General features: G+C 41.2%; 1 protein-coding gene across 7 annotated transcripts in view; it reads right to left on the bottom strand.

The window, feature by feature from the left end:
- The window catches only part of ASG2 (transducin family protein / WD-40 repeat family protein), a 397,489-nt gene that overhangs the window by 269,201 nt on the left and 106,280 nt on the right, over positions 1 to 22,008 (bottom strand). For all 7 annotated transcript variants that reach the window (XR_016266869.1, XR_016266868.1, XR_016266870.1 and 4 more), the window contains one exon: positions 4,898 to 5,003. Coding sequence is in view for 4 of the 7 variants with exons in the window: in XM_089459353.1 (XP_089315479.1) it covers positions 4,898 to 5,003 (106 nt within the window). In the remaining 3 variants the exon portion in view is untranslated. The remainder of the gene's footprint in view (positions 1 to 4,897; positions 5,004 to 22,008) is intronic.

Below are 22,008 nucleotides of genomic sequence, written 5' to 3'. Positions count from 1 at the left end.
CCCATCAAACGGTGTCAAGCCCAGCATGGGGGTTTGTTGGGTATGTTGTGTACAAAATCAAGTAAATCCAACACCAACCAAGAGGAGCTCAACGCTTCAACATATGGGGTGCTCTGAGGTGTCAATCATCAACTAAATTCATCAAAGCGCCCAATGCTCTGCTCTGGAGGGGAAATGTTGCATCTGCAAGGTCATCACTACTCTTTGGAAAGCGTAAAATGGCTTGGACATGCTATATAGAGGGAGGATATAATGTGCCATCAAAACCCATTGTTGTTGTGTGAAGAACCCCTCGAAAAAACCATTACAAGATCAAGTAAAAGCCATAACATTAGGGACAATGTCCATAGATGCATCATAGTGTAAGTGGACCATACTTAATTGTTAAAGGCATAATAATATTTCAAATTCAAATCACCTTCAAATATCTAACTAGTCCAAGTCTCGTAAAAGTGTTCCCTACTTTTGTTAGGGATAGCTAGATGGTTAAACCTATTAGGTGTGTTTCCAACTCCCAAGGGGAGGTGGCATGTCATAGGTCAAACCTTCAATTCATAGGTATCTGTGATAATGTTGGCAATGGAGGGGAAGGACTTTAAGGCAAGCTGCCATGGGGCCATGGGACCAGTTGATTGATATCCATCATCATGAGTTTCTAGATGTAAAAAGGGAGCAATTGCAGAGGCATAACTTACCCCTTTCCTCAACCTGCTTTTTCCACCTCTCTAGTGCTACTATTCTTTTTTATAATGCTTTGATTGGGAGCATAGCTTAGGAGTTCAAGCTCGCTTTTAATGATTTAGCGTTCATTTACCCCTTAATGATGAGTCATTTTCTCGCTCACCAGGGTTTGGACATGCAAGGGTTCCTTTATTATGTGATGGAGCATCAAATGTTCAAGAATTGGGTGATGGCTAATGAGTGGATAGAGCTCACGCTAGGCTTTTTTCCATGCGCTAATTAATGTATCAGCCATCTTTTGCATTTTCTCATTCTTTTTCTTTCATAGTGGCCACTTTATGTTTTTATCATTCTTTTAGCTATATCAACCTCCAAGGCAAGTTTTCAGCCTAGGCTCAATGATAAGGATAAGAGAGTACCAATCCCAGTGAACCAATGACCACAAGCCCAAAGAATGGAGAAGAAATCAGGGGAATGATGGAAAGTGGTAAATATGGAACAATTGTGAACACACTACTTCAATCCAAGTCTCCCAAGCAGTGCCCTTCCTATAACCCTAAGGCGTCAAAGGAGGTCCCACGAGACTAGGGTCAAAAACTAACCTCCCTAGTAAAGTGAGAGAACAGGTTTACAATCAAGATCGGTCAATCATCTAGATCATCCCTTAAACCATGTTAGAATACCCAAAACATTAAGTAAAAGCACATCATTGCAAAATGGTTAAACTTTAAAGTACCTGCCAAATGATGATCCACCTTCCTTCAAGAGGAATACCAGATGGCAGGAGGTGTTTGACTGGTGCAAATGGTGGAAGAATATGGCATATCATCATGTATTGAGTAATCTAGGGCTGCTGGCTGGCTGCCAAAAGGAGTAAATTTTCTCCTATGGGGTTACCCACTTTTTCGTGGGTAATAGTACCTTCATCAAAGAAAGGCTTTCGCTTGTACCATCCAGTCTCCAAAGGCGCAACGTAGATTTTCAATGAGAACCTTACAAGGCACAATGCACATCCAAATCCTCTTTCAAGCTTGGATTTGTGGAGCTCCAAGTGGATTGCCCAGCTTCAAAAGCCTTTCAAAGTGATCGAGGTCACCCTTGAAAGATTGACACAATCTTCCACATCAGCATTAAGACATAGATACATAGAGGTCAGCTCTACCTACCTTGTCAGATTCTCATCAATATAGATTGGGCTTAATCCTTCATGTATAGGTCAGCTCCAGTAAATTTCACTGTTTGCAGGTTAGGTCAGCCCAACAGACCCTTACTCATGTCAGCTCAGTCTGAAGCCTTAAATAAATGTCAAGTACCAGAACCATGATCGTATGTTTAGCAGCAAACTTTATATATATGATGCAGCAGATAAAATTGGCACTATCACTACAGGACAGCATGGTGAACAGTCATTTAAGATGGTAAAGTTTCAGCTGATTTGGGGTCTAAACCTACTAGAGACCTTTATAACTTCTCACAGCAGATAATGCATCATTCTAATGCAGGCTGGACTCTCCATTTTGAATATGGCTTCAGCACAACACAAAAACAGAATGCCTGCCCTGAATTTGAGCCAATCCTATATCATGCTGTCTCCCAAACCCATCATTACAGGTATATTAAATCTGTCTGTCTGGGTAAATTTAATAACTCAGAATTGGCTGCAGTCTTCTCACATGCAGAGCAAATGGACCTTATAAGAGCTTTGTGTCTCAAAGGTGAAGTATCCTCTATCGCTGTTGCTTATGAAGCTACAAACGGTGTTCCGTGAACCATGTCATTAGGTGTAGCATGTTGAAAACATTCGTGATTATGTACAGGAGTGAATGGATGATTAAGGGGTTTATTGGAGTTTCATACACTACATCACCCTCCACAACTTTAATGCACTTCTTTGGATGCCCCTCATTCCCTCTTAAAGATATCTGAATGTATGATTCTTTAATCTGCCATGCATTACATCATTCCACACTGTTGGTGATCATCAATTCATTCTGAGAATAAGCCTCATCTTCTTTTCTATGCATCTCATATTCTTTATTCTGGATTTGATGACTCTGCAAACTCAAGGAAATTTCCCATCAACTGAACATTTTAAGGCTTCCAGGGCTTCATCCAAATGACTTCGCTAATACATGCACGATGCCTTGTGAAGACAAACAGATTAGACAAGGGGCAATGCCTCGACAACCACGTCAGACTGGATGAGTGCCATCACTTTGCACAGCAATGTATCCAACTCTGCTATAGCAACAGCCAGAGTCTTATCTGCAACTTTAATGAGGTGCTCATAACTAATGGCCTTAATATTCCTCTTTAGGGAAGCAGATATTCCATAGATATGGGTGTGCATGTCTCGGAATTAAGCTCTTCAGAATGTGATCCAACTCCCTAATCAATATGATATCCTTACTGTTCGAGTGTCCATACTGGTGACATCAAAAAATAAATTGGAACCAAACCCATGCAAACTAGCTATCAAGAGTAATCTTCAGAAAGTTTTAATAACTAATTCAGTTTGTGCATTGTGTGGTAAGGATGAAGCAATTCACCATGTTTTAACCAACACATGGCTGATTAGGGACACTTGGAAACATCAATGTAAGTTTCGTTCAATGAGGATCCTCACCCCCTTACATTAGGGGAGTTGAGCAGATTTAGGCAATAGATGGCTTTGCTCTTGAGAGTTAACCTCATTGCGTTTCACCGTGCTGTTGAGTCCCTTGTGGGGGGGCAGAATCATATGCTGGCCTTTCAACCTTATGTAGTCTAGGATTTTATTACTACAATCATTATCTGAATATTGTAATCACTTCCAATGTACTTATTTATTCTCTTTAGTAATATATGAAGCAGTTTCCAACAAAAGAAAAACAAGGAACAGAATGAGTAAAACAAAGCAGTTGTGCCATCACTTTGCAGCAATTAAAGTCAAGGCACCAAATGAGATCAAGGAGAAGACTTACCAAACACTGTTGTTAGAAGGGAAACGGAATTCACTGCATGAGCATTTTCAAACAAAAAATTGTTGCTCCCACTTTCCCTTCAGTCTCTACCTTGACCACCAATAGTGGTGTTTTGAAACCACATATGTTACACCCCATGACCCTATTAGTCTAGGCCATTCTTTAAAGGACGCTATTTGAAAGGCACTCAATATTTATATCTGCAGATTCTACACAACTTATTCAGATAATGAGCCAGACGAACTCTCTTCTACCATGGAGACAGCTATACTTTGTTCTCGGCACTATTCCTTTTTTGCCTTCTATGGTTTACCAATTTGCTATAACACATATCTTTTATGTCATTTCTTAATGCATTTTTGTACTCATTTTTGTCTCCTTTCAAGCAATTTGTTTGGCACACCATTCTTTATTTGGATATATATGCTTGTTCTAATTCCTTGTCCCTTTGTCCTACTTTGGTCCTTCAAGGGCATAATACAAAATTCATTTCACTTTAATTTTTAAATCATCCTTCTAAATCCAAATTGTAAGTATCTAGTAACTAATTTGATTCAAGGTCCCAAAAAGTGTTAAATAAGATGCCTAATGATGATGATGAACCACGGTCCACCACATTCAAAGACAAGGGCCAACCTCGCGGAAAATTTAATATAATATAAAAAATAAAAAATAAAACACTCTTGCTAATATTGACACCATCCCAGGACTTCACATCACACTCTGTTTTCACAAACATCTAAACAAAAATGGGTTCCTTAGGAGCCATACTCAGGAGACAAATTGGCCCAAGGGCTAGAATAAATGATTACCGATGAATAACATTGTTCTCAAAGTAGGTCATACACATAAAGCTCAATGCAATAATTCCTTTTCCCATTATTAATTCATAAAAATTATTTCTGCCAATCTTAATTTTCATATCCATTCCAATATCATTACTTCCTGGGCCTGTTGGAAACTAACAAGAGAGGGGAAGAAATACTTTAAGTTGAATAATAATAATATATATATCCAAGGTGTTTGACCTTCAAGGATGTAATTAACTACACTCACTATAAGCCAATTCTCTTCAAGAAACATACTATGATAAAAAGAACAAGAAACTGGATTGGAAAAAGTATGGTTAGAATAGAGAAGAAACTATATAAATAGTTTCCTTGTGGAAAAATAGCTTTACCCCAACCAAAATATCAACATGACAATCACTAGAAATATAACCTGTTGCTCCCAAGGCAAAGGTAGAAGCTCACCATTATTTACATCCATCAGATATACATGTTCGCTGCTATAACTAAGAAGTAACTCCTCCCCATTTGGACTAAAAGTAACATGAGTAAGATGCAAGCTTGAACGCCCCTATAACCAAAGACAACACATTAGAAAATATAAAGGACATCTTATCAAGAGGTAGTTTATCTTGCAACTATTTTTAAAACAAAATCATGACAATGTCATCAACCACTCAATGTTGTGAATACTTGGTCCAAATATAGCATCTTATGATAACTTTCTTAAAATAATATCTATCAAAAAAATCATAAGGCAAGAAGCCCAGGAAGCTTGAACACAGGGCCAAATACTACAGGACAATCAGATACAAGACTCGCCAAATAACCAAAATGCAATTACCCATTGTCACACTTACACAACTGCTAGAAGCCTAGACGCTCATTCACAACAGGTACAGGAGGTTTCAATACACAATTTGGCAATGCCTGAAATACACGAGTGGAGGATCATAATAATATCTCACCACCAAAAGCTTCACAAGCACAAAATCCAAATTCCGCCAGGGCAATCACTGCCACCACCCAAAAAGGCCACATTGTTGGAAATACTGAGGGGGTTGAATCAGTATTTCACTTACAATAAGTTAATTTTTCTTTTACAGAGCATTGATTAAATTCAGCATCAGATTAAAACATAAATCAATAGAGCACAGAATCAAAAGATAGTACACACCAAAATTTTAGGCGGAAACCCTTCCGGGAGAAAGACCACCAAATGCTTCTCTAATAATTTTAAGAGTACATCAATGCTTAAGCTCCAAATGAAAAAGGAAACCCCAACTCCCTAGTACTCTAGAAAGCGTTCGACTTTCCAGCTCCAACTGGAAAGACTCCCCAAAGCCCTGATTTTATTAGCTGCTACTGATATGATGTTCCAACACCCTTGTAAGCTCCAACTTGACCTACCACCACCCTGCCACCCTGAAGTGTTTCCAGGCTACAACCTGAAGGTGACTTCAACCACCTGCCTAGCATCACCCAACCACCCTGAAAATGATAATAAATTAGACCAACTATTGTGGGCTCCCGTATCAGGGAAAATGACCCACTTACAATGAATAGACTGCTGCAAACAATGAAACCCTCAACTGTTAGACAAACAAGCTTCTTCGACCATGAAGCCCTTACAGTCAGACTTCTTCAATAACAACAACAAGACTCTATCAGCAGCTATTGCACTTCACCTAGATGAAGCCCTTACAGTCTGCTGCAAAATAATAGGGTACCCTTTCATACTGCTGCAAAGTATATGACAGTGAAGCCCAACAATGATAAAAAAAACTTGCTGTGGACAATATTGCTGAAAATGACAGTGCAATTCTGCTGCAATGCAAGCCCTTACTGCTGACAAATAACCCTGAATCAATGCTGCCTTCAAATGGGTGAAACTTCTTTTCTGAGCGTAGAACACACTTTGTTGTTTCACTGTACTTCTGGCTGGATCACTCAGGGCATATACTTGAAAAATTATTTGCTCAGAATTACTGCACAGAGATACTTGTTTACTTTGTCATCAACACTAGAAGAACCTTCAAGTCTACAACCATACTAATGTAAATGAAACCCTCACAGAACAAACTGGACTCCTTTGACAATGAAAATTTAAACAGTACTAACTAACCTCTGTCCTGTGTCTTTTTTACAGGATATCAACCCTCAAGATTATGCCTTTGAAAGTTCAGAACAACAGCACTATAACCAGTGATGACTGTGGCTACAAATTGCAAAAGTGAAACATACCTCCATGTGCTGTTAGATGCTATTAAGAACACTTAAATAATCAGCCTTCTTGCGAAAACATTAGCAACCCAGATCAAGAGACATATCACTGCACTTGGACATACACCACAGGCCAAGACTTTCCAACACTGTCACTCTAATGAGTATAGGTTCGGACTGCTCAGAATAATGCTTTAGATTAAACTTGTATTACAGTGATCTTCCAATTATGTCAGCTTAATTAGGGCTGCAGGCACATATATAAATGTCTATATATACCTTTGTTTCCAGCGAATTCTAGACCAGAGCAAGCGAATATATGGAGACAGATCTGCTTTAAGATGGAAAGCCCGATCAATACAAGTCACTGGTACTGCTAAAGAGGCCGGCACAGTTATTCTTAACTTGCTTGAAGTCCAGTTTCAGAATCCTTATGGTAGTCACATGAGAAATCATCAATAAGCCTTTAAACCTCAGAGTGACCATTCATTTGCAGCCCATGAAAACTTCAGGACTTCACTGGAATGACAACATAGATTGTCAACATATTTGCTTCAGGATCCACAGGTCAAAACTTTCAATGATAAGACTACACCACAGGAGTTATAATAATTGACCAATTCACGTTGTCTGTCTTAGATCTGGCACAGAGAATTAGTCATAAGGACGCAAGAGATCAACATATAGTTTTGCAAGGGTCGTTCTTCATAGCTGTGCCACAAACCCTTGTTTTGGAGGATGAAAACCATTAATAAACCATAACTTTAATCAGGTGTAGATTCTTCAACATATTTGAATGCTCTAACAGGTCTGAAGAGTCACAAAGGAGGAATCCGAACCACACAAAGACAAGCCCTAACAGGTCTGAAAATATCTCAAGAAGTCTGAACTGTGCACAGGACCATGCCCTAATAGAGGGCTGAGACAAGAGCCTTGGAGTATTCACCTGCAACAGCAAACATAGACCCAACGAATCCCAAAAACATAAGCCAATAACCCACAAAACCTTCATTGTTCCACAGATCAAACAATTTAGGCCTCTCTTTAGATTTGTCACTTCTCCACAGGGTCGAAAGCAATTTCAGAGCTAGATTATTTTGATTTCATGTGCAATTGATGTGTCTTTGGAAAGAAGATGCCTCTCTTTTTATAGTGCAAGAGAGGGCTAGCTGAAATCCCAAAAAGGAGGCAAATGTTTGGAGCCGACTTCAATTGGAGGGTAATTTGAATTTCAAAATTCAAATTTTTGGAGCCAAAACCCTTGATACCCTTAGGCAGACTTGAATATTGATTTTTAATTCAACTTTTGATGCCTTCAACAAGATAGTTTAGCCAAAAATATATTTAATTTATTCTTAATAAGAAGACCTATTTGACTCAATGATCTGCCAAATCATAAGGAGCCGCATCAACCATTTGTTGGAGTTTTTAGCCACAAGGCGGGGCTTCAACTTTGAACAAGTATAACTCTCAAACCGTGAGGGCTCTCGTGGCGTGCCACATATCATTGGAATCGGCATGACGAGGAGAATCCAACATGGTGGTCTTGGTGCAAGAAACCATGATTTGCCATGTCATTTTGGTCAACAAAGGTGGGGCATCTTCTAGTTCTGCTTGGGTTGACATCAATGACAACCACAATCCAACATACATTAGATGTTGTTTTCAATCTTCCATTTTCAATAAATCTCCTAACACAACAACCATTAGTTAATACAATAGAAACAACTAGCTACCTAGTTCCACCTCAACAGCCAGATCAATCAGTAAATCCATATGTTACTTTCCAGCAACTACCAAATTTATGTCCCATCATTCCTTAACCGTCAACATATCATAAACAAAATTGTAATCTTTTCATTACAGATTTGCAGCAATAGGGACAAATTCATAGAACCGAGTTCAATTGAAATCACCTACAAAGGAGCACTTAGCTCCTGCAACAACCCAAGGTGCACAACAAGTACAAACACACAATTCAAGAACACCTCATAACGTGTCCAAATGGGGGAAAGCATGATGACAGAAATAAGGGACAGAGACCAAATCAGAGTACACCCTCCCTACCACAAAAATCCAAAGGCAAAAAACAGCCCAGAACATAAGTGGATGACAACTCATGAAGGGGACATGGATGCAGTCAAGGACAGACCAAACCTGAAATCTATGTCAGTTGTTTCAACCATACAATATAGTAGGAATTCAAATAAAAGAAAGGATAAGGAAGCACTCACTGACGATTTGTCAAATTGGCGATTCTATTCAAACACAGACACAAACAACGTATTCGGAAGCTTAACACCCATCAACAAAGGGTTGTAACATACAATCCTTTATTATCTAGATTTTTAGAGCTTTGCCAAGAAAAACTACAAATAATCACAGATATAGCTCCTCAAACCAATTCAGAGAATAAACAATTCTCTAGTCAGAAATCAGGTGATAAACCTTGATAGAACTCCAGTATAAAAAGGGAGTTGGTTTTGTGGAGCACACTATACAACCAAAAGTCATGGACAAGCCCAAAATGTCGATGGAATTGTCAGATTATGATCATACGGTGGTGGTAAAAATCAAGAAATGAAAATTCATCTAAACGTTTCGTGGAATCCCTGTATCGGGTGTACAAAGGTATGACAAGGCAGGCCGCATGACTGTGAACTGGCATTATCCAATCCCCAGACGTATGGATTGTTTCCAGCTCCACTACATGCTGGATCCATTAACAGCATTCATTGCATGGCATGTTCCCTTGAGGACTCTATAGCTTCACTGGCGTCAAGACCTTGGTAAAATGTATCTGTACCAGAGGCACATTTTTTAAATGCACAATATTTATTGGTACAGCATGCAGACTGTCTGACGTGTTTGGCACCCCCGTGAAGCTATGGCTATTTTTGCCACTCTTCCTCAAGTTCTCCTGGTTTGCTCGACACTCTCTGTATCTGGCAGTCCTCTTCTTCCATGCACTTGTCTATGGTTTTTGGTTGGTCCAATCCCTCATGGCTCAGCAACATGGCTAACAAGGCAAACCTCCAGCCCATCAAAGCCACACAGAATCTACAGCAATGGAACCTGTTCACACCTTCCACTCCTCTGTCTCACTTGTAACCTGGAGGAAACTTCAGGTTCTAGAGGTAGATGTGAAGGTTGAGCATGCATATCATGAGGATGGGGAGATAGTATCGCAGATTATTGACTTTATTCTGAATTTAGGAATCAGTTACACCAGAGATACTAAATCTTTTAGGACTCTAGAGCTATATTGGCATGCCAAAACTTTCATTCCCCGTGCTCTCATTGGTCAGGAGGCAAAACATCTTGAGCTTAAAGCTCACTTGGACAAGCTTGAAAAGCAAGTGTAATGTCCCCAATTTTGCAAGCACAGAAATATCAATTTCCGCTCACCTAACTAACTCCCTTAGGCCAACAGGAAGTGAAATTGCTAAGGGGTTTTGCCCAATATTATGACTATTATTAATAAAGGGAGCAAATAATTATTAATAGAGGGGCAAAAATATTATTAATTAATAAGGGGTAAAAGTCACTTAGAAAAAAATAAATAAAATAAGTACTTAATCAATTAAATATTTAAAAGGGAGACATCTAGAGGAATGGAGAAGGTGCGGCCAAGGTTATAAAAGGAAGGAGGAAGTCATTTTGAATCGTTCTATTCTGGGTAATTTCTTATTGTGTCTGTGTTCGAACTCAAGCAAATTCCTACATCGAGCGTTTCAAGCAAAATCCTCACACTAGTTTTGGTGGAATCTTTTTGCTACCCTAGCTAGCTTCATCCAATTTTGGTGGACACATTATTGGCACCCTAGTTGGACATTTTAGGAGTTTATTTGATGGTCTAATCAAGTGTCATCTTGCAGGAAAATCTTCAGTATCAAAGGAAGCAACATTTCATTGTTGGCAGGAGAACAAGTTGGTCCAAGAGAGGCCGAATTGCTTGTTGAAGAGAGTCGAGATCTATCTTCAGATTCAGGCCAAATTTCTTCTGCCAAAAAGGAGCCGAATTGTTGATCATTTATCAAGGGCTCGAGCTATTCTTTGAAGGCCAGATTTCCCATAACCTAAGAGGTCGAGTTGCTAAGTTTCAGGAGCTGAGGTTCAGCGCATTCATCAGTAATCATCTTCAGCATTGTGAGATCAATATCATCCTTTATAGAAGGTCGAATTGACACAGGATGATTTATTGATTCCTAAGTTGAATTCCATTATACCAAACACTGAATCCCTCTGATCAGAGGGCCGAGTTATTTTCGTCAAGAGGGCCACAACTACAATCCTGAATCAGTGTTTTGAAGGTGGAGTTAGTATCTTTGGAGGAAGGATCAATTCCATTGCTTCAAGAGTTCAAAGTGATCATCATATCTCTTGTTATCTCAGCATTGTTAGGAGGTCGAATTCCTGTAGAGAACTTCGGCATTAGAGAAAGATATATTTTCTTATGTTGGCCACATCATTGAGGTACAATTCCTAAATCTGTAAGAGACCAAATTCATTGTAGATATTTTGGGGAGGCTGCATTCACTATTGCCTTGCTGATGAAACCCCTTGTTTCCTGTAGAAGCCGAGAACTCAATTCTTAAGGCAGGATTCCCTATTTCGGTTGAGGCTCACTGTTTAGGGAATGAACACTTTGGACCGAGTTTTACTTCAGAAGTCTGGAAGGCCGAATTTCTTGTTTACCAGTGCCAAAGGAGGAGGGCATAATTACCAGCATCGAGTGCCGCATTTATGCTTGTTTTGCAGACCAATTTCTGAAGTGGCAAAGTCCGCACTTAGAAGGTCGAATTTTTCAGTCAGCAGAGAACTAATTTGTTATTATTATTGCAGAGGTCCGAATTCATCTTCAGCAGTTGTTGCTCAAAGTATTCACCAGTGGATTGCTCCAGTATTCAGACTTGTTCCCGTGGTGGCTCAGTCTCCATATTTACAGCATGTTGTAAGGCCAAATTGTTCCAGATTCCAGATCAAGTCTCTCTTGATCATAGAGTAAAGTGTTGGTGACTTGCACCTACTTTTTAGTGGACATAATTCATTTAGGACTCTGTTGGAAGAAAGTACCAGGTTCATTACTAAGACTTCTGTTGTAAACTTCTGAAGATTAATCATAATAAAGCTTATATTGCCCCAGACCCCCAGCCATTTGATTGCCTGTAAAATGTCTAATGAAAATTCTTATTTGTTACAAGTATGTTGAAGGTATCTCCTACTATGTTTGACAAAAATCATTGTACACCAATTGTTTGTAGAAAGTTGTCAAAAGGGAATCCTGTAATTTAAAAAGAAATTTGCATATTTTCTAGCTTGGTACATTACAGGAAAGACTTTTTCTTGTAACCCTCTGTTAGTGGCTCGTGAAGAAGCATGGAGGAGTACTGGTCTTGGACTCTACAGATGGCTCCAAGGACTACCCAATTGGCATCAATTCTGATGAACCAGCAAATGCGTCTCTTTCTGGCACTGCGTTGCAGGGTTTATGTCCAGCGTTAAAACTCTAATCTCTTCGGTTTTGTCTTTCTTTTTGGTTTGATAGTACCATATGTTGATTTGGAGTAGCATCGGATGTGCTCTAGCTATGAAAATTGGTGGAGAGGCTAAAACACATGACGTCTCCAAGACCCAGAAATGGTTTGGACAGATTGTGCCCGGTTTAGGGGATATTAAAATAACTAATATTTTTAATGGAGTTCCTAAGTCTAAACTTAGGAAAAATAAAATATTAATGGGCATTAATATAAAACTGGGTTAGAAGATTCCAAAAGTCATGGATCAAGCCAAATCTAATCTTAGCCATTGATTAGAGATTTAATCTCGGTCGTTGATGGATCAACGAGAAAAGTCTAGGAAGAGGCTTGAGGGTCAGTTGGAGAATACACCAAAGTGATCAATGATTCATTTTTCTAGAGCGGGGTTGCTAAGCAAACTTGTATAAGTGATCAGCAGCAAGGGGCAGTGAGTACGAGGCAAAGAGGCAGGGACAACACTGAGAGACCAGCACAGAACCAGAGAGAGTAAGAGCAGCAGTCAGTCCAAGCTACGCAGAGCCAAGTAGAGGCAGCACAGAGCCCAAAGAGACTGCGTCATCCACGCAAAGGACAGAGGGATTGACGCAGACACTCCCAGAGGCTGTGCAGTGCCTCAAAGGGCTGACGCAAAGGGTCCTGGGGCTGACGCAGGTCAACAGGAGGCTGACGCAGAGGCCAAAAGGGCCAACGTTGAGCTTCAGTTGTGCCAGAGAGGGTTTCGTGGGATAGGTTTTCTGAATAACCCTTTCTGGATATAGAGGTATTGCTGCCGTGTATTTTTCTCTGTCTGGTGAGCCGGTTAGGCACCCAGTTGTACTCAGATAGACTGCATAATAATATAACCCTCAGAATAGTTGCACTGGTTTTCCCGCATTGGGTTTTTCTGGGGACATTGGTCCAAAATAACGGTGTCACTCGTGTGCTTGTTTTCTTTCAGTTGATCTGTAGATGTTGTCACTGTATTGTGTTTATTTCGATATTTAATGTATTAAATAGCTTGTTCGATTTTTAAACAAGTAGAAGAAATAAACCAGCAGAATACAGATTAATTTTCTAACGGATAGACTTAGAAAATTCAACATGGTATTAGAGCGTGGTTGCAGATCACAGGAAAACTGAAGGCATCAACTTAGCAGAGCATTTGCAGCAGATTCAATTGTCTCGAGTGACAGAGTTGATCCTTGCAGAAAGCGACAGAGGAAGGAGTGATGCAGAGGGATTGCGTCATCAGTCTGGGCCATAGAGAGGCAGCACAAAGGCTGAGGAGGGCAAAAACAGGCTCACGCAGAGGCTAGGAGGGATGACACAGTTGGCTGAGGGAGTTGTTTTATCGGTGTCGGGATTGCGCAGGGCCAAAAGGCTCAATCCTTCAGTTGTTGGGGCATAGGAGGTTGTGGGTAGTTTGCGAAGCGAAGCTGGTGGCGTACTGTGGTCAAAACAGTACCTAACATGGTAAGGCCCAGGTGGAGGGAGTTGTTGCCGAAGCAGATTTCTACCCAAGGAATCTGGATCAATGTTGCAGCTGCACAGACGTTCGGAGTGGGGCAACTTGACGTTGGCAGAAGGATTTTTAGGAGGGAAATCGGGACTTAGAGGGAGTCCAGAAGAGAACTTCCAGACGGGAAGTAGAAAGACTCAGCAGGAGTCGAAGCGAGAACTTCCAAGTGGGAAGTAGAGAGACTCGAAGGAGTCGACAGAGAAGAGCAGAGAGATGGTCGTGAATGGGCTGAGAGATCAGGATAGGCTGGACAGAGCATCCAACTTTGTGGTCTGGAAGGCCAGGATCTTGTCCATTCTAGACAGACATCACATCAAGGGCTTCGCCTTGAGAACGATGGCTATCCCAGTTGACCCGATAGCAAATGATAGGTACAAGGAGGCAATGACTAAGGCAAAGTGCATCATCCTTGATGGGGTCAAGGATCATGTGGTACCACATATTGCTGAGAAGGAAACGACAAAGGAGATGTGGGACACTTTGAAGACATTGTACCAGCATACTTCCGTGTAGAGGAAGATGCTCCTGGAGAATCAGTTAAGGGCATACCAGATGCAAAAGGGAGAGCAGAAAGATGTCTTCCTCGGCTAGTTGAAGGAGATCCGTGACCAGCTACCTTCCATAGGGGCCACGCCGAATGAGGAATTAAAGGTGAGGACTGCACTTAACGCAATCTCCGAGGATTGGGAGGTATTTGTCCACAGCATACTGGGCAGGACGAGTCTTCCGGATTGGGAAGAATTGTGGGCGGCTCTTCGTCAAGAAGAGATCAGACGGTTGACCAAGGCAGGGAGTAGCGGCAAAGGGATCAAGATCAAGAAGGAGGAAGAGGATGGGGCTCTAGCATCTGCAGGAAAGAAGGAGAAGAGCAAGAAGAAGGACCTCTCCAAGGTCAAGTGCTTCCATTGTGGGGAACTGGGTCACTATGCGAACCAGTGTCCGAGGAAGAAGAGTAAGGGAGAGGCTTCTGACTCGAAGGCAACGCCAGCGAGGGTAAAGAAAGAAGTCGAGGAGGATGACGATTGTGCCATGAGTGCTCATGTACCTCTAGAGAAGAGGTGGGGAGACATCGAGTTGTAGTCAGGAGGACTACAAGCGATGAGGGACAGGATCCTTGAGGTACCCAACCTCTTGGATTATACCTTGCTACGGGAGCCCCGAAGAGGAGTAGCAGGACTGGCAGATGTCAGTAGAGACGGATGTGGATGAAGCGGCGGAGAGTGCTACAGTGCAGGAGTCCCCGGGCAGCGCGAGGCTAGCAGGCTACAACAATGCGAGAGACACGGGAGTGTTGCACCAGTGCAGGATGGCACAGAGAGGTTTGCAATGGTGCGAGATGCAGGGAGTTGTTGCAGAAGCGCAGAGGTCAATAGAGGGAGCACTTGTTAGCGGCAGAGAGAGCTTCAGCATCGGAAGTGTTTCTAGCCTGACAGGGATGTCAGAAGTTGGGTGGATCAGTTACTTACTTCTCAGTAACTAAGTTGCAGTGCAGTAGTAGTAGCTCGATGCAGCATGATGAGAGGGGATGCAGTGCAGATGCAATGTTCGGAGGATGGACCAACAACAGCACGAATGCAGAGGGAGTCATCGTACGGATGCAGCAGTGGAAGTGGCAGGGCCATGGGCAGCAATACAAGATGCAGCAGTGCAGAGGATGTTGGGCAGGGAGGCCTAGCATCAGCACAGGTACCGATGTCGAATAATCATTGTGATACTCAGTGAGGAGTATTACTATAGCACAGTCCTCGCTAAGAGGGAGTGTTGATTTGGGGTAGCATCGGATGTGATCTAGCTATGAAAATTGGTGGAGAGCCTAAAGCACATGAGATCTCCAAGACCCAAATATGGTTTGGACAGATTGTACCCGGTTTGGGAGATATTAAAATAATTAATATTTTTAATGGAGTTCCTAAGTCTAAACTTAGGAAAAATAATATATTAATGGGTATTAATATAAAACTGGGTTAGAAGGTTCCAAAATTCATGGATCAAGCCAAATCTAATCTTAGCCATTGATTAGAGATTTAATCTTGGTCGTTGATGGACCAATGATAAAAGTATAAGAAGAGGCTTGAGGGTCAGTTGGAGAATACACTAGAGTGATCAGTCATTCATTTTTCTAGAGCGAGGTTGCTAAGCAAAGTTGAATCAGCGATCAACAGCGAGGGGCAGTGAGTATGAGGTAGAGAGGCAAGGACAATACTGGGAGACCAACAAAGAAGCAAAGAGAGCGAGTGCAGCGATCAATCCAGGCTATGCTAAGCCCAACAGAGGTAACGCAGAGCCCAGAGAGACTGTGTCATCCACGCAGAGGGCAGAGGGAGTGACACAGAGGCTCCCAGAGGCTACGCAGTGCCTCAGAGGGCTGACCCAGAGGGTCCTGGGGCTGACGCAAGTCAGCAGGAGGCTGATGCAGAGGCCAGAAGGGCCAGTGCTGAGCTTCAATTGTGCCGAAGACGGTTTCGTGGGATAGTTTTCTGAATACCTGTTTTCGGATATAGAGGTATTGTTGCCGTGTATTTTTCCCTGTGGCGTGAGCCGGTTAGGCACCCAGTTGTACTCAGATAGACAGCGTAATAATATAACCCTCAAAATAACTGCACCGGTTTTCCCACATTCGGTTTTTCCAGGGACAATGGTCCAAAATAACAGTGTCGCTTGTGTGCTTGTTTTCTTTCAGTTGATGATCTGTAGATGTTGTGACTATATTGTGTTTATTTCGGTATTTAATGTATTAAATAACTTGTTCGGTTTTTAAACAAGTAGAAGAAATAAACCAGCAGAATACAGATTAATTTTCTAACGGATAGACTTAGAAAATTCAACACCATAGCATTGTTGATGTGAATAGCATCGGAAGGTCTTCTACAATTGCTTGGTGTCTTAGCATGTGGAAGACAGTATTTGCTTCTTCTAGTGATTTATGTCTTCTTTCCTAAGTTTAACTTAGGAAAAGTACAATAATTAAAGTCAATTAATTATTGTGGACTATTGGGTTATTTTCTAAGGATAAATAATTTAATTATTTAAGTGACTTAGAAATAATCTCAACCGTTGATCTTCAAGATGTTTCTAGAAGGAAGATTCAAGATGTTTCTAGAGGGGAGATTGGGGTTAGGAATTTGGACTAAATCAAGACTACAAATGGAGGCTAGTGATGGAGGGGAAAACACAACGAAGAGCACAAGTGTGTGAGTGAGTCATCATAAGAGAGAGCGATTCTCTCTGCAATGCGAGTGGCTCAGTGACCAGTGTGCAGAGAAGGATGAAGTGAAAGTGGGTTTGAGAAAATCCAAGAAGGTCAAGTTGGAGGAAATTGCAAGGCTGAGTTGTTGGAAGGAGATCATGTTTGTCTGGAGTAGGCCGAGTTGCTGGAGTGTTGGGGCTTTTCCAGTGCGCATTAGTGGCAAGGCGCAAATCGAGTTGTTGGAGGGCACAAATCTGATTGTTGGAGGCCAATTTCTTCAGAGTGATTTCATCTGGAGACAGATTTCCTTGAGGTCGATTTAGCTGGGCTGAATTCATTCTGAGCAAGCCGATTTGCAGGTTCCAAATTGTATTTTTCCTTGTATCTCTATGGTCCGAAAAACCTAGGTTTTCCAAATAATGAAATGACGATCAATTGTTTGTGGGTTAATTAATTTTGCAATGTGTGATTAATCTCTCTGGTTTATTTCCGTTGCATATCTTAATTATAGAAGTTAAAGATACTAGCGATTTTATTTTTCGGTTATTCAGTTATTATATGGGTAAATAAATAATAAACTGGGGATAAATTAAATTGTCGTGAGAAAATAAATCTGTTGGTATTAGAAATTTAACATGGTATCAGAGCTATCTAGAAGACTCTGAAAGAGAGATCTGAGATCACGAGGGTTTGCAACAGAGAGTTTTCCTTTTTGCAGCCACAGAATTATTTTTAAAGATTTTACAGTTGGGTTGTGGTCGTGGTTGATCTACAAAGATGCATCATTAAATAGTTTGAACTATTAAGACAGGTTGGATGGGGATTCAAATTTCAGCTCCCAGAAGGAGCGAATTACCTGAATTCTAAAGATGAATGATCTCTGGGATTTAGTACGCAAAGTTATGCAGGTTCCTTCAAATCCGGTGCAAGCAGCGAAACATAGAACCAAGGATATGAAAGTGAGTTGCATAATTCTAGATGGTGTGATGGAAAATATAATTGCTCACATATCAGGAAAGGTTACCAGTAGACATATGTGGGTAGCTCTGACCGATGTTTATCATAGGTCAAATGAGAACATAAAAATGTTGTTGCGGGAAAAGCTAAACAGTATTAAAATGGGAAAATTAGAGACCATCACTTCTTATCTCACGAGCATCCAGCAGGCTCGTGATGAGCTTGCAACTGTGGGGGAAATTGTGCATGATTCAGAGCTTATCAAAATTGCTTTAAAGGGGTGCACGAAGCAGTGGTCCACTTTTGTGGACGGGATTCTTGCTCGTCAACAGCATCTTGATTGGAGCCAACTATGGGATGATTTCACCCATAAGGAGATCTAGGAAAATTCACTGACTGAAGGACAGTAAAAGGGCAATGAGGAGAAAGATGAAGTTTCTCTTACTCCACAAGTGAAAAAGGGTAAAGCAAAGGCCAAGCAAAACCGGAGTGGAGAAGCGTCTTCACAGAGAAAGGAGGAAAAGGACATAGCAAAGTTAAATGCTTTGCTTTTTATAAGTTTGGGCATTTTTCCAGTCAGTGTCCTAACAAAAACAAGGGCAAGGATAAGACCATTAGCAGCTAATGCACAGATGGCGAAGTGTTAGTTTTTGTAGCATCAGATGTGTTCTAGCCTTGAAATTTTGTGCACAGGCTAGAATATATGAGATCTCCAAAACCAATAAATCGTTTCTGGAAATTCCACATAGAAGTGTCTCAATTCGATTATTAACCGATTTTAAATATTTCCCAAGTCTAAACTTAGGGAATATGGTTAATTAATCAATATTAATTGAGATAAGGTGAGAATCATATAGAAACTCACACGGATCAATCCAAAGATAATCCTAGACATTGATTAAGTTTTAATCTTCGTCGTTGGTGCTCCAACAGAAGATTATAAGTGGAGGTCGATGTGGTGATGGAGAGATCATCCAGTGCGAATACTTAGTTCCCCAGGCAATTCGATTTTCTCAGAAGCAGCAGCTCAGCAGAGAAGATAGCGCCCGAGGGTGAGTAGCAAGTGGAAGAAGAGGGCAGTAGCATTCCGGGTGGAGGATCGTCAGTTGCTGAAAGAGGAAAAGGAAGGCCAAAATCTCCAAAGGGCCAGTGTAAGCTCTGCGCAGAGGCTGGGGAAGTGATTTCGGAGGTAGAAAATGGTTGTGGGGTGAGAAAATTCTCACAATATTTTTGCCAGTATTTTCCTCAAATTAGATTGCTAGTTAGGCATCTAAAGTATTGTACTCATAATTGTTGTTGAATATTAATAATAAAACCCTCATATGTTGCATCAGTTTTCCCAAGTTGGGTTTTTTCGGGGACAATTGTCCTAAAAATTAAAATAATTGTGTCAAATTTTGTGTGTGCTAAAATTTCTCAGTTTCCAATGTTTTATTTTCTGCAGTATTCTTTTTTTATGGTGAAAATTGCAGTTGTGATTTTATTCGTTATTTGTCGTAGCAAGTAAACTGCATAATTAATTTTTGAATTAGAAGAATAATTTCCAGTTGTTGCAATAGGATTTCAGTTTTGAAATTTTCACATGGTATTGAAGCATAAGTGATGAACCGGGAAGCTCAGTAGCGAAGAGGAAAATTTCGCTGCTCAGAGGGAGCAGCAAGCCGAAATTTTCAGAGGCAGTGCAGTCCATTGGCAGGAAGGCCGAGTTGCTAGGGCAACAGTTCAATTTTCAGTTGCAGGGAGGAAAAAATATCGAGTTGCCCAGATTAGTGATTCCAGTAGTCAGAGGGAGCAGTTGCAGCTCAGATTTTCACTAAGCAAATCCTTGGTTGGACACAGAGGGTTTTGCTGCAGGGTGCAAAAGCAGAAACAGAGTCGGATGGAAAAGAGGAATAGCACACTAAATTCTTCAAGCATAGCCATGGACAGAAGTAACATTCAGGGGACTTCAGATTTGTCCCCCAGATTAGAAAGTGAATTTGCTCGCTCAGTAGGATCAGATTCACAGGGAGTCTGGTATATAGATAGTGGAGCATCAGCTCACATGACAGGGATTGAGAATATTTCTCTAGCTACAAAGAGGAGCATATGGACTTCCAGATCACTATGGGAAACAAAACGAAATATACTCCAGTAGGAGAGGTACAATAGATTTTCAAGGGGAGTCATAAGCAAGCACCAGTGCTACAGATGTATTGCATGTGCCATGATTGGGCATGAACCTGATTTTGTTATCCCAATTACAGGATCAAGGGTATGATATTCACTTCGTAGGGAAGAAAGTGTATGTTAAATACCTGAGCTGGAAAAAGGTAAAACAGATTGAAGTTCGAAGCAACAGATTGTACCAGTTACAAATCGATTCTCCAATGGCACTAATAGGCAGTGACAGCAGCAGTGGGAAGGAGTTGAATGAGTTATGGAACAGGAGAATGGGACATCTACACCATGGAACACTCAGGTTGCTCAAAGAAATGGTAACAGGGGTTCCAGAACTTGGCACAGAGCACGATGATGTGTGCAAAGGATGCGTACTTGGGAAGTATGCTAAGGCGGCATTTCCAAGAAGTGACAACAGAGTTGATGGTGTGTTAGGACTTATACACTCAGATATTTGTGGCCCTATGTCCACTAGAGCTCTCAGTGGTGCCGAATATTTCGTCACCTTTATTGATGATCATTCCAAGAAAACTTGGATCTACTTCTTGAAGACCAAGGATGAGGTCTTCAATCGTTTCAGGGAGTTTAAAACTCTCATGGAGAATGCGGCAGGGAAGAAGATCAAGATGTTTCGTTCAGATAATGGTGGAGAAAATACTGATAAAGACTTCACAGATTTTTGTGCGAAGGAAGGCATCAAGATAGAATGGACAGCTCCCTATAATCCACAACAAAATGGTGCAGCATAGTGGAAAAATAGAACCATTGTTGAAGTTGCAAAGGCTATGTTATATGACCAAGATCTACCCATATTTCTATGGGCAGAAGCATGTAACACAGCAGTGTATATTCAGAACAAGACTCCTCATAGAGCATTGGGGAAGAAAACGCCAGAAGGAGTCTTCACAAGGAAGAAGCCAGAAGTTGGCCACTTCAGAATTTTTGGCAGCATTGCTTATTGCCACGTGCCAGATGATAACCGAACCAAACTAGATCAGAATGGAGAGAAGGGGCTCTTCGTTGGGTACAGTGAAACCTCAAAGGCATTCAGCATCTACATTCCTAGCAACAGGAAGATAATAGTAAGGTAAGACGTGAAGTTCATGGAGGACCGAGCTTTCAGGAGATCTTGTGAGATGCCTGCAGGTGATCAAAATCAGTCAGCAGAAGCTCCTTTGGTCTAGCAGCAGGGGCAGCCAGTGGGATAGGCAGGAGGACAATCACAAGGATCAAGTATTGTGACCAGCACCAGTATTTCCTCAGGTGCAGTAAATCCAGGGAGTTCTCAGCAAATGGAGCAGCAGACACAAGATGAGGAGGAGCTAGTAGAACCTCCCACGACTAGTGGTCGAGCCAGTAGAGAGGTTCGTCAGACATTAAGAGATGCAGAGGAGTTTATTGGAACTCCTAGGATGAGCAAGAGACAGCGCAGACAGCCTGACAGGTGTTAGTTTTTGTAGCACCAAATGTGTTCTAGCCACAAAATTTTGTGGAGAGACTAGAATACATGAGATATCCAAAACCCAGAAATCGTTTCTGGAAATTCCACCTAGAAATGACTTAATTAGATTATTAGTTAGTTTTTAAATATTTCCTAAGTCTAAACTTAGGGAATATGACTAATTAATCAAAATCAATTAAGTTAAGGTGTGAATATTCTAGAAACTCACACAGATCGACTCCAAGAAGATCCTAGTCATCGATTATGTTTTAATCTTGGTCGTTTTTGCTCCAACATAGAATTATAAGAGGAGGTCGATGTGGTGATGGAAGATACACTTACTGAGTTTGATTTCATTAGCAGATCAGTTTCTGGAGTAGCAGCAATCAGTTGCCGAAGAGAGAACCAGTGAGATCGAAGCAGTGAGAGAGGGGCAGAGACAGTGAGGCAGGAGGAGGCATTCTAGATCCAACAAGTGCAGTTGAAGAGAAAGGCAAAGATTTCCCAGGGGAGCAGCGCAGAAGCTTTAGTGAGCAAGTTCGATTTTGCTAGGGACAAGTTGGATTTCAG

The sequence above is a fragment of the Pinus tabuliformis genome, chromosome 7, assembly GCF_031772625.1.
Source record: "Pinus tabuliformis cultivar Carrire ecotype Pingquan chromosome 7, CPIR1, whole genome shotgun sequence".
Classification (NCBI taxonomy): Eukaryota; Viridiplantae; Streptophyta; class Pinopsida; order Pinales; family Pinaceae; genus Pinus; species Pinus tabuliformis.
This window is presented reverse-complemented; position numbering and strand designations above follow the sequence as displayed.